This window comes from Hyperoodon ampullatus (genome assembly GCF_949752795.1).
Source record: "Hyperoodon ampullatus genome assembly, chromosome: 9".
Classification (NCBI taxonomy): Eukaryota; Metazoa; Chordata; class Mammalia; order Artiodactyla; family Ziphiidae; genus Hyperoodon; species Hyperoodon ampullatus.
This window is the reverse complement of record NC_136922.1, coordinates 80209866-80221843: the sequence shown is the minus strand read 5'-3', so window position 1 is coordinate 80221843 and position 11978 is coordinate 80209866. Positions and strand designations below refer to the sequence as shown.

At 38.2% G+C, this 11978-nt stretch overlaps 1 protein-coding gene across 1 annotated transcript; it reads left to right on the top strand.

Annotated features, from left to right (window-relative positions):
• Nucleotides 1-8008: 8008 nt before the first annotated feature.
• On the top strand, nt 8009-8414 carry LOC307057675 (small ribosomal subunit protein eS26-like; the record flags this gene model as incomplete). The annotated part of the gene is made up of 1 exon (XM_079710890.1): nt 8009-8414. One exon carries the CDS (start codon nt 8009-8011, stop codon nt 8354-8356), a length of 348 nt encoding a protein of 115 aa, XP_079567016.1. The 3' UTR covers nt 8357-8414.
• Nucleotides 8415-11978: the final 3564 nt, after the last annotated feature.

The following is an 11978-nucleotide window of genomic DNA, read 5'->3' as shown; positions in this document are numbered from 1 at the left end:
ATTTGTCTTGCGTTAAATCTATGAAATTTGAGGTTAACAGATTAAACATAACATAGACTAACAAATTAAATATAACCATGAGGTGAATAGCCTAAAGAATAGGTAAACAGTAATATACTGGGAGTTGATCTAGCGAGATTTCCGAATATATCTCAACCATTGGTGAAAGGTTAATACATTTACGGAAATTCCCCCAAACATAAATACTCTGAAATTGAAGTATAGGCAACAATTCATTGCCATCTTTACCATATCTGTTCCCCTTCCTGAAAACTGTTTCTTATCTTCTCCTCGACCCATCATCCAAATTCTAAGCACCCTTTCCTTATGTCAGGTCTTACCTTGCAGAGGAAAGCCCTGCACATCCATAATATTCCAGCCTCTGTGTGGTTACTATGCATTTACAAAGTGTTTCGTGCCTTTCTCATTATTTCAGGCTCATGCAGGGGAGAGATTGTAGTGAAATTCAACACTTTCCTAACATGAATTAAGAGAGAATGTGTTACCACTGAAAGGCTGTGTACACAAAAGACAGAGAGGAAAGCCTTTTAATTTTTCACGGAATCTGATCATCAGACCATTAGCTTTTAAATCAAGTAAGGGGAAAATCCCTTCTTCTGGGCCATTTGGGAAGATTTATTTGGAACCATTTTTGGTTCATGGCTAATTATTTAGAGAAAATATCTGTTTCCCTTCATTAATGTTGTTGAGAAAGTCACATACCAAAATATGAGAGACGGGGACGGGGAGAGAGAGAACAGTGGGACAAGGAGGGAAGAAGGGAGGAAGGAAGGAAAGAAAAAAAGGAAGAGAGAAAGGAAGAAAGGGAAGGAGGAAGGAAAAGAAGGAAAAAAAGCAGTTATTGATTTAAAAAATCTAAATGGAGAGTTGCTTAATTTTTTCAGTACTATAAATATAGATTGCTTAACTGAGTTCTTTAATTCAGTAAAGACTAGCTTAAAGAAACGCTAAGACATGTCTTAAGGGCATTTCTTAATCATAACCCTCCGGTATCCTGGCCATTAAAGATAAACCATGATTATGGGCTTCCCTGGTGGCGCAGTGGTTGGGAGTCCGCCTGCCAATGCAGGGGACGCGGGTTCGTGCCCCGGTCCGGGAAGATCCCACCTGCCGCGGAGCGGCTGGGCCCGTGAGCCATGGCTGCTGAGCCTGCGTGTCCGGAACCTGTGCTCCGCAACGGGAGAGGTCACAACAGTGAGAGGCCCGCGTACCGCAAAAAAAAAAAAAAAGATAAACCATGATTAGTCCTAGATTTCTTTACTAGGGAGAAAACATCACAGTTCAGCCACATGAAGACATTGGAGAGCAAGGAACTGAGTTTTGCAAAATAATGGATCCAAACATTTGAGCAGGTGTCAATGCAGTTGAAACTCTGACCAAAACCAATAGTGTTTAGTGTGTATAATGCCCATGGGAGGACTGGGATTGGTGGTGGCTCTGGTTGTTAAAGAGGAAGCAGAGAGTTGGAAACTCAGAAATGTTCTGCTTAAACCTGAGTCCCAGGGAAGGCTAAGAATGAGCTGATGACTCAAAGAATCTTTAGATCAGAAAAGACGCAAGCAGCCTCTGACAAGAAGGAGGGCTGCACATAGCTAGGTCAGAATTGTATGTACCCTTTAAAATTCTGGCCCTTAGGGAACAGTTCACTGAGTGTTAGAGTGGATCCTGAGGATAAATGCAAAGTTTACGAGGAAATAAATTTTTTTAGTGACGACTGTTAGTTTCAAAGTTACGGGTTATAATAGATACATATTTTGTATACTTTCTCAACCCAGATAATTCATTTAGTTAACACGAATATTTCATATTGCTTTAATGTAACTCAGTATGATTATAATATTACTAGGTATGGCCAAAAATGCTTCATTAACTCAGGTACAGGAAATGGAATCAGAATTTTTAAGTGATTTTGCACAAACTTCTAGGCTCCAAATGTATATTTCCAAAATGTAAAGTGTTGATATTAACAGTATAATGCAGAAATCTTTTTCAAGTTGATATAACGCAATTTACATTTACTCCTGATGTAATAGGTAAAGGCTTTTGAGAAAAACAGGTTTACCTCACCCAGGAAAAAGTCTCTTAAAATAATACTGGATCTATAAATAAATCTCATACCCATTTGCCCAAGTCTCCAACTAAAAGATTCCCAAGTGTGCCAGATAATGGTTACCCTCTTTTAATCAATATTTCTAACCACAATATTTCAGTGCAGTTGAAAACATAAAACAATTCCTTGAAACTAGAAATATGACTAATATTCAAATACAGATTTACTGTAGATTTGAAAAGGTTTACACTTGACTATTTTTTCTTTCAATATATAAGATGATCATAGAGCCTTTATAGGCTTTAAGGTTTACAAAATATATTCTCATACTGTGACTTTCTCTAAGTGACTATGGGGATTGTGTTCCTACTCCGTTTCATCTTTACTCAGTCATGCCTCATATTTTGACCAGTGGCCCTTTTCAGAATTAACATTTTAACTCTGAATACCACCCAGGAGATCTGTTCCTCTTCTAATCTTTCTTAGCAGTTTACAAATAATTTACATCATTTACCATTGTCTCTCAGTATGTCCTTATAGTGTTACTTTTCAAATTTTTGTTATAGCATCTGCTTTGACAGACCACCCAGCAGTTGTTTGGGATCCTAGCATCCATCACTTACTCCTCATATCAACTGGACAATGTATAGGAAGCCTTGCTTTGAAGAATTTAAGCTTGTCGTGGTTCAGTACCCAGTTGGTCATGATAGCCTCTGGCTTCTGAATTAGCTTTAACTTTGGCTGAGCAACAGTGAAATTACTATGGCAATGTCATATGCAACAGGAGGACATAAATTTAGTGGGAAATTATTCTGCTTAAAATACCAAACATTTCAGAAAAATTTTTAACGTTTTGCTTGGAAGGATCACTAGGGGGGAAAAATCTAGATTTAAAACAAATGCAGAAAACAGACTATAAAATATTTACAGCCAGTGATTAGCTAAGAATTGGTCCAAGGTAAATTAACAAAAAATCCTTGAAGGGGGGAGTTATAAATGATGTGTTTGCTCAGGCAGTGAGGGTAACATTTTCACTAAGACTGGATAATCATGGGTTGAACACAAGCATGTGAGTTTATTTTCCTTTGTGATATGGATTGGAGACGTCAAGGCTGTATGAACAACTTGAAAGGAGCTGTGTTTCTTAGGTATGTAATTAGGACCAGAGAGTGGAAAGTTAATATATTCTAACTATTTAGTCTAAATTGGAGCAGGCAGAAGTGATAAATTAAAACCTGGCCAGGAAGCTCTGCAGCTTCTAAATCAAACTCTAGAAGCATTAAACACACCAGAGGAGCTTGTAAAATTACAGATTTCTAGGCTCCACCCCAGATTCTAATGCAGGTTTGGAGTGGAAACCTAGAATCTGAATATTTGATTTGGAGACAGATGTTCCATGGAACACGCTTTTAAGGAACACTGCTAAATTGTATGACAAATTTACATTTCCTGTTAAAACAAGAAAGGGAACTGGTTTGGAGAGTAAAATGAATGAAAATAATTGTGAAATATAAAATTGCCTTATTTGCCAGAATTGCCAAAGTTCTGCAAGCAAAGCAGCTGTGCCTCAAGAATTTATAAGCAGATATCTGCATATGTTGTATAGTGTATACACTCTGTTTCTTTAATCATTAACTTTTGGTTAGAACCATTGAGACAAGGTTTATATGTACATATATGACATGTACATGCCTATAGCGTTGAGTGTGGACGTTGATGACAGACTTCCTGGGTTCGAGTCCTGGCTCCATTGCCTAAAGGCTGTGCAGACTTAGGCAAGTCCCTAACTTTTATTGTACCTCAGATTTCTTACCTGTAAAATGGGAATGATTATAACATTTACATCATGGAGATTATTAAAGAGTAAATTAGTTAACACATATAAAACACTTGGAAAATTTCCTGGAGGCCTTAAATTATTTCCTTATTATAGTTATTGCCTAATAGAAATCTGCTGAAATAAATTAAATTGATGGACTACGATGACAAACTTCAGATGAATTGAAGGCAGTTATTGCTCAACCTAAAATGTGAACCCATAAGGAGAGTAAAGTAAATAGAATAAACTCAAGATTAGAGTGAAGCCTGCAATCTGATCTTAAGTGTTATCTGTCTCCCAAGTTCTTTATTGGTGCATTTTCTCTTAGGGGTTAGTTTTAACATTTTTCTTAATTATTTATTTTTAAGGCATGAAATAATTTACTGGAAATCATTTAGGGATACTAGAACAAACTTTTTCTTTTCTTTGGAATCCATGCTTCTCTTATTCTCTGTTCTTCTCCCCAGTGTTGATTTTTCTGAAGCCATGGCTTCAGATATTTTTCAGCTTCTCTCCTGTATCCCAAACACTCAGTATCAATACAATTTTTAAATAATTCTACACTTAGTAAAGGAGGAAACTATAAAGTTTGCAAAATAATGTCTTCTTGTTTAATCCCATGGCCAAAAAGTAGGCAATTTGAGAACAAAAAAGCTAAAAAAAATCCATCTGTGTCTGAGAAAATTAGCCTGGCAATCATCACCTCAATTTGGTGGTAGAGTATCCAGTTAGGAACGAATACTGAACTCACAAGAGAGATATTGTTCACAAGGAAATCCATTTAACAGCAGCAAAACTCCAGTTTTGGAGCTGGGATCTGGGACAAAATTCCATATGATGGACATTCTGGGGCAGAAGAGCCCTCACACATGATGCCAAGATTCAGAGTGAGGTAATGGGTTGAAACTAGGAAGAGATACCAGGCTCTCCTTTAACAACATAAATCAGCAGGGAGACCAATAACAAAGACCTACAGAAATCATCTGTAGATAATTGGATTCCAGATCTAGCAGAGGAACTCAATTGTAAGTCCCATTGTATAGGGCATCGGCAGCTGTTGATAACTTCCTGCCCAAATTTGAGTTGGCTCAGTAACGAGAGCTGGACTGAGCCTTCAGTGGACCTTTAAACAATAGATGAGTCTAACGAATCTTGTTGAGTAAAATAGAATCAAAGATCATTTCTGCAGTGCTGCACTGCTATGCCACTTTGTGATTCAGGGGATGATAAATGGGTCATGCTGAGTAGAACAGCAAATGGACTCTGGAGAGGATATTGCCAGCAAAGAGCCATAGTAAAAATGCTCACAAATGAAAGGACTACCTGCACCTTGACAACATGTGTTTTATGCTATGTGACTTCAAATGATTTTAAGAACTGCTTTGTTTTGCTCAATAGAGCAATGTCTAATTGTTTTAATTAACTAGAAAAATGAATTGCTGAGTGAGGTTAAAAAGAAAAGAAAATGCATTGTAAACATTATTTATGAGGAAAGAGATAAAATTCAGAATGATGGTCAAAAGACTTCTTATTATAAAACTTGTGTTTTATTCAATAGTTGGCCAGTTTCATCTTAATTTTATGTCAGTTAAGGATTGATGTTTACCCTTTCCCTAGGGTATAACAGTTCTGGCATACAAAGAAAATGTACACTATATTAACAATGGAGAATAACTCTAAAATGATACCTTAGATGAAGAACTTTTTCCTTGCTTTCTTGTTTTCTTCCTCAAGCTTTAATATTTGTCTAAAAACTTTTATTTTGCACTAGCTCAGTACCTAGAAAAGATTTTTGACTATAGCAATTCAAGGAGAGCACCAAACTTTATAATATATTACTTCAGGGCTTGTCTCTAGGCAAGAAACAGGAATGGTTGATACTAATGGGAGCAGAACGGTGCTGAAAGAAAACCAGCTCATGGCATTATGAATCATAGGGCTCTAAAACATTTATAAATGAGTGAAAAGGCTTGGGGCTGACATGAATTATGAGTCTCATTATGGCACTATAATATCTCCAGCAATGCTTCAGAGGGGCATGACAGCTCCCAAGAAAAGTGGTAAGACTTCCATTACATTACTTCTCTCTGGTAGTTGGCTATGGTCAAGGTGGGCTATGATCTATATCCCTGGAGTACACATGGCAACATATCTTTGCATATAAATGTTGGTCAAGATCCTGCAAGACTCCTTTCTTCTAAGTGCCAAGCATTACTCTTGACCTTCAAGAAATATTAACAGGCCTTAGAGTGAGGACAGCATTTCCAATCTTCCCATTTCTTTAAATAGCACTTAGGTAGGCTACAGTGCTCCTATTCTTTTCCACATGCCGATAGACACTCAGCAATATTGAAAAAAGATATTTCCCAGAAAAAAAAAAAAAGAATAGTTATTTACAGTAGTTGTGAAAAGAAAAAAATGTGGTGAGCTCCTTATTAGTGCAAATATAAAGGCTCTTAGAATTAGCACATTCTTGATTTTTATCATCTCAATTCAGCCTAGGCTAACATAACTTCACTAATTATGAAGTGGGTGAATTGAGAGAAAAGACTGTCTGAAGTAATTAAAAGACTGCATTATCAATCCTTTCCAAGAAAAATTTGTATTATTTTCAAGTAAATAGGCTTATCAAAGCATGGCTTTAAGCAATGGCATGTGTTTTTGCTTTCAGTTTTTCCATTACATTTTTGTATGCACACAAATATTTCTAAAATAGCTGCAAAAAGTGTGTTAGCTTAAGGAGGTAAACATTCTGCTTGGAAATTCACTTATGCTGTTCCTGTGTTAAGAATCTCTACACACATACTTCTAGTGTGTGTATATTTATCTATCTACCTATCTATCTATCTCCTACCAATTGTGATGATGACCAATTAGAATTATTGTGATTTCAGTGTGTGGCAGGGATACTGCTATATGGTTGCAAAACTTCTTTTTCCTCTTAGGACAAAACGTAGACTTTGAGAGTCCAGCCTCCTTTCAGTGACATAGGGTCATGTTACTGAGTTCTGGTCTTTAAATGTGAGTGGAGGTGATATTTGCCACTTCCAGCCTGGCCTATAGGAACATCCTGACTGATACTTTTGCTCCCTTTTTTTGTCTCACCAGCTGAACGGAATATGGTGGAGGACTCCAAGGCCTTAGGGAACTGGAAAGCTACCAGATCAAAAGGATCCTAGGTGCCTGAATAATGCCACAACTCCTTGCTGACCCACATCTGATATAAGGTAAGTGACAAACATTTATTATGTTAAGTCACTGAGATTTGGGGTTTATTTGCTATACATAGTTGTTAGCTTACCCTAGTGAATTAATAATAAATATAGTTTTTAATTTAAAATGTGTGAAAATATGAACTCAAAATATTCCTGTTTAAGACACACAGCAAAATTGAAGATGTAGTTTCCTCCTTTTGTCGTGTGTTACAGGAATGTCTTCTCAGAGATCTGTAGACTTTCATTTATTAGAAAATTGTGCTATTAGAGAGAGAAATTATTGGACCAAATTAAGCAATTCTTAGAAGAAAGCACATCCAGGAACGTGGTTTGGCACATACTCAGGGGCACAAGTCCTGTCACTATTTGGATCCCATCCTCCATCACTTTATTTATCCCTGGATCCTTGTTTTCTACTGTTTTCTCTCAGCTTCTCAGCCTTCCAGTCCCATTGCTATTCCTAGGCGTCAGTATTCAATATCTGACCACACACCATCAGCAAATCTGTGTCCTCCACTTTCCTTTCCTTTTCTATTACAACTAGAAAAGGACTTTGGTTAGTTTGCGGAATGACAACTACAATTAGTATGTGGGCTTTAGCATGTTCATTGGGATTTGCTACACTAATCAGACTAACTTATAGCTTGTAGACCATGAAAGGCTTTTTTTGTAGTGATTAGTATCTACATGTTTTCTGTGTGACTATCAGTACAGAAGACCTGAATCACTGTAATAACTACAAAAGACATTACAGAGAAGAGAAAAATAACATTTTTACTTTGAAAACTGCCATAGGATATAAAGCTCATTTTTGTATATTTAAGTCCTAAGAGATGAATACATAAAGCACATACATACATATACAATTAAGAACTTCATCTAGCTCTCTCGCCTCCTGCCAAGATGACCAAGAAAAGAAGGAATAAGGGTCATGCCAAAAAGGGCCGCGGCCACGTGCAGCCTATTCGCTGCACTAACTGTGCCCGATGCGTGCCCAAGGATAAGGCCATTAAGAAGTTCGTCATTTGGAACATCATAGAGGCCGCAGCCGTCAGGGACATTTCTGAAGCGAGTGTTTTCAATGCCTATGTGCTTCCCAATATGTATGTGAAACTGCATTACTGCATGAGTTGTGCCATTCACAGCCAGGTAGTCAGGAATCGTTCTCGGGAAGCCCGGAAGGACCGAACACCTCCACCCCGATTTAGACCTGCGGGCGCTGCCCCAGGACCTCCACCAAAGCCCATGTAAAGAGCTAAGTCCTTAAAGACTAAAGAAATACTGTCCCCTGGAAAGACAATAAAGTGGAAATTATACTTTAAAAAAAAAAGAAATTCATCTATAATATTTCTAATGATTTCATAAAAGTAGAATAGGGTTATTTTCTTAAATTATGAGTCCTTATGCTTTCCTTCAGTAAGAACTCTCCTTGTTTCCCAGAAAGCTTTACATCTCCCTAAAATTCATATGTTGAATTCTTAACCCCCCAGAACTTCAGAATGTGACCTTATTTGTAAATAGGGTCATTGCAGATGTAAGTGGTTAAGGTGGGGTCATACTGGAATAGGATGGGTCCCTATTCCAGTATGACTGGTGTCCTGATTAAAAGGGGAAATCTGGAGACAGACACACACACACACAGGGAGACCAGCCATGTGAAGACAGAGATCAGCCAAGGGACAGTTTGCCAGCAAACCACCAGAAACTAGGACAGAGGCACGGGACAGATTCTCCCTCCCAGCCCTCAGAAGGAACCAACCTCAGAGTGATATCAACAAGATGGTGGAATAGGAAGTCTCCTGCTTATCTCTCCCCATCTCAGCAACAATAAATTGGCAACCATCTGTAGGCAAAAGTGCCTTTGTGGGAGCTTTGGGATCCAAGTAAGAGACTGTGAAACCCTGGTAGAGCCCAAGACCAAAGAGGGCTGTTTTGAAAAGGCAGCCCATGCGCAGGTGGCAGACTTTCCAATTGTGGTCCCAGCTACAGACTTGAAAGTAGCCCTGCCACCCCGTGGGCTCCTCTACAGCCCCATTTGGCATTGTCCTGTCACAACACCATCTGCCAAAGGACTGCTCAGGAGTCACGCCTGCCTATGCCCCAGGTGTCTGGCCAGCCAACCTCAGTCCTGGCTGTGGACCCTGAAGTGGTGTGTGATCCAGCTCCAACCCCTCTCAGGATGCTAGTCCTGACTATCCAGGCAACCCCCGCTCCACCGCCCGGGGAGACATGTCTATCTGTGCCCTGAGGCAGGACCTCCATCCTAGGTCCAACTGCAAATCCTGAACTAGCCCTGTATTTGGCTCTAGCCCCTCTCAGCCATGAACCAGGAATACTCCTGCCCATCCAGGGACCCACCAGGAGACACACCCTTGTAAGCACCTGGAGGTAGGCCTGCTGACCTCGGTCCAACTGCAGATGTTAAAGGGGCCCTGACACCTGCCTCCAGGCCCTCACAGCCATAGCCCAGGAGCAGTCATGTCTGCCCAGGGACCTCTTCCAGCTTCTGGTGGCTCTTCATATTCCTTGGCTTGTGGCAGCATAATTCCAATCTCTACCTTCATCTTCACATAGTCTTCCTCCCTGTGTCTCAAGTCCCCCATCTCCTTTTCTCTTTTAAAGATACAAATCATTGGATTTGCGTAGGGCCCATCTTAAATCCTGGATGATCTCATCTCGAGATTCTTAAATAATCACGTCTACAAAGATCCTACAAAGGTCACACTTACAGAAAGTGGGGATTAGGACTTTCCATATCTTTTGGGGGGCCATTAATCAACCCCCAACTACAGCATCTTAAAATAGATGATAACTGGTAATCAATAAACCTTGGGTATTTAGAGAGTGCTGAAAATATGCAGTGTAACTGCTAAACAAGGACTTTTGAAATAGAAGATAATTTTTGTAATACTGCAAGGGAAATTCTAATAATAGTCTAGAACTAAAAATACTAGTCTATCTCAGCAAAACTTGGGAGTAGAGGAGAATGGGAAAGTTTAGGGAAATGAAAGTGTTTCAAAACTGCTAACTTGTTGGAGGGAGGATGAAAGCAGTGGGAAAGTAGAACAGCTTGATGGAAATAGTTGAAGGCTTGTTTTCTAGTATTAGAGAACTGAGTGCTATATTATGAGATTCAGAAAAGAAAAGGGAATTTTCTGCCTTTTAACAAGGGAGAAGAAGAAATGAGTGACAACTCTGTCAACTCCTCCCCACTAAAAAAAGAAAGAAGGAAAGCAACATTGCAAACAGGTAATAGCATAATAAAAATGGAAGAAATAAAGTATATTAAGTAAATCATTAAAAAGGCAGTTGTACCAAAATTATTACATAAGTCTAATATAATTACAATTAGGTTTTCAACAGGGATTTTAAAAAATGTTGAGTTTCCATCATCTTAGAGTTCATATGGAAGAATAAATATCCCCAAAAATCTAGACAAACACAGAAATTGAGGAAGGGAGGGATGAGGGGAGGCATTCAACTACTCATCTGAGCTGAGCTGACAGGAAAAAGTGAAGACCTTACACTGAAATTAAATAAATGTAAAGCTACTGTTGGAAGAACTATCAGAGAAGCAATATAGAAAATCCAGATATAAATCCCAGAATATACGAGAAGTTAATATGCATGCAACAAAGTTGGTACTTCAACTTATTTGAGGATGAGTTGAAAAGAATATTCTCAGGTATTCTAGGGTATAGGTGGCATAAATGTGAACTGTTACAACATCTATGGGTGTCATTCTGGTACTATTTACTAGATAATTCCGCATAGCCATTGCACCCTTGGAAATCTACCCCATTAAATAAAAGCCTTGATGTAAGCTCTATGGACTGGATTACATCCCATCCCAGAATTCATATTTTGAATTCCAAACCCTCAGTGTGATGGTATTTGGAGACTGGGCCTTTGGGAGGTTGAGTTAAAAGAGGTCATGAGGTTGGTGCTCTCATGATGGGGTTACTGTCCTTATGAGAAGGGGTACTAGAGATATCTATGCACGGCAAAGATCAGATCAGGGTGAAGATTCAAGGTCTATAGATGCTTTGACCCAACCTACCTTTCTATGTTCAGTTCTTTGTTGTTTAATATTTATTGTTGTCTTCTCAACCAGATTATACATTTCATTCATTCATTCCACAAGCCTATCTAGAACATCCACCATGTGCCAAGCACTATACTAGATACTGAATATAAAAGTATATCTTTAAAAAAGTATATCTAAAGCATAGTCCTTGACTTTTAGAAAATTTCAGTCTGGAAGAGGGAAAATTCAAATCTGTAATTATTTCAAGGTACAGTACTGTGATAGGTGCTGTCATTTTACCATCAGAGTTCATATATCTTTGACAAAAGTATATCATTCTACACATAACCTGATAGGCACATAGTACTTCTTGATAGATAACTTTGTCTGAATTCATAAATAATTCTTAAATTGTTACTCTATTGAAAGGTTTAGTGAAGATATTTATTGTTATGTAAAGGTAGCCTATTACCTAAATACAGCCACACACTTCACTTGATTTTACATGGTGGCATAAAAGTCACTGAATTGAGAAAGCAAGGCAGTCTTTTTGTGAAATAATTTTTTAATTGAAGGGTAGTTTATTTACAATGTTGTGTTAGTTTCAGATGTACAGCAAAGTGAATAAATTATACATATACATATACACATATATATATTCTTTTTCAGATTCTTTTCTGTTATACATTACAAGATATTGAATGTAGTTCCCTGTGCTATATAGTAGGTCCTTGCTGTTTATCTATTTTATATATTATAGTGTGTACCTGTTAATCCCAAACTCCTAATTTATCTCTCCTCCCCGCCCCTTTCACCTTTGGTAACCATAAGGTTGTTTTTTATGTC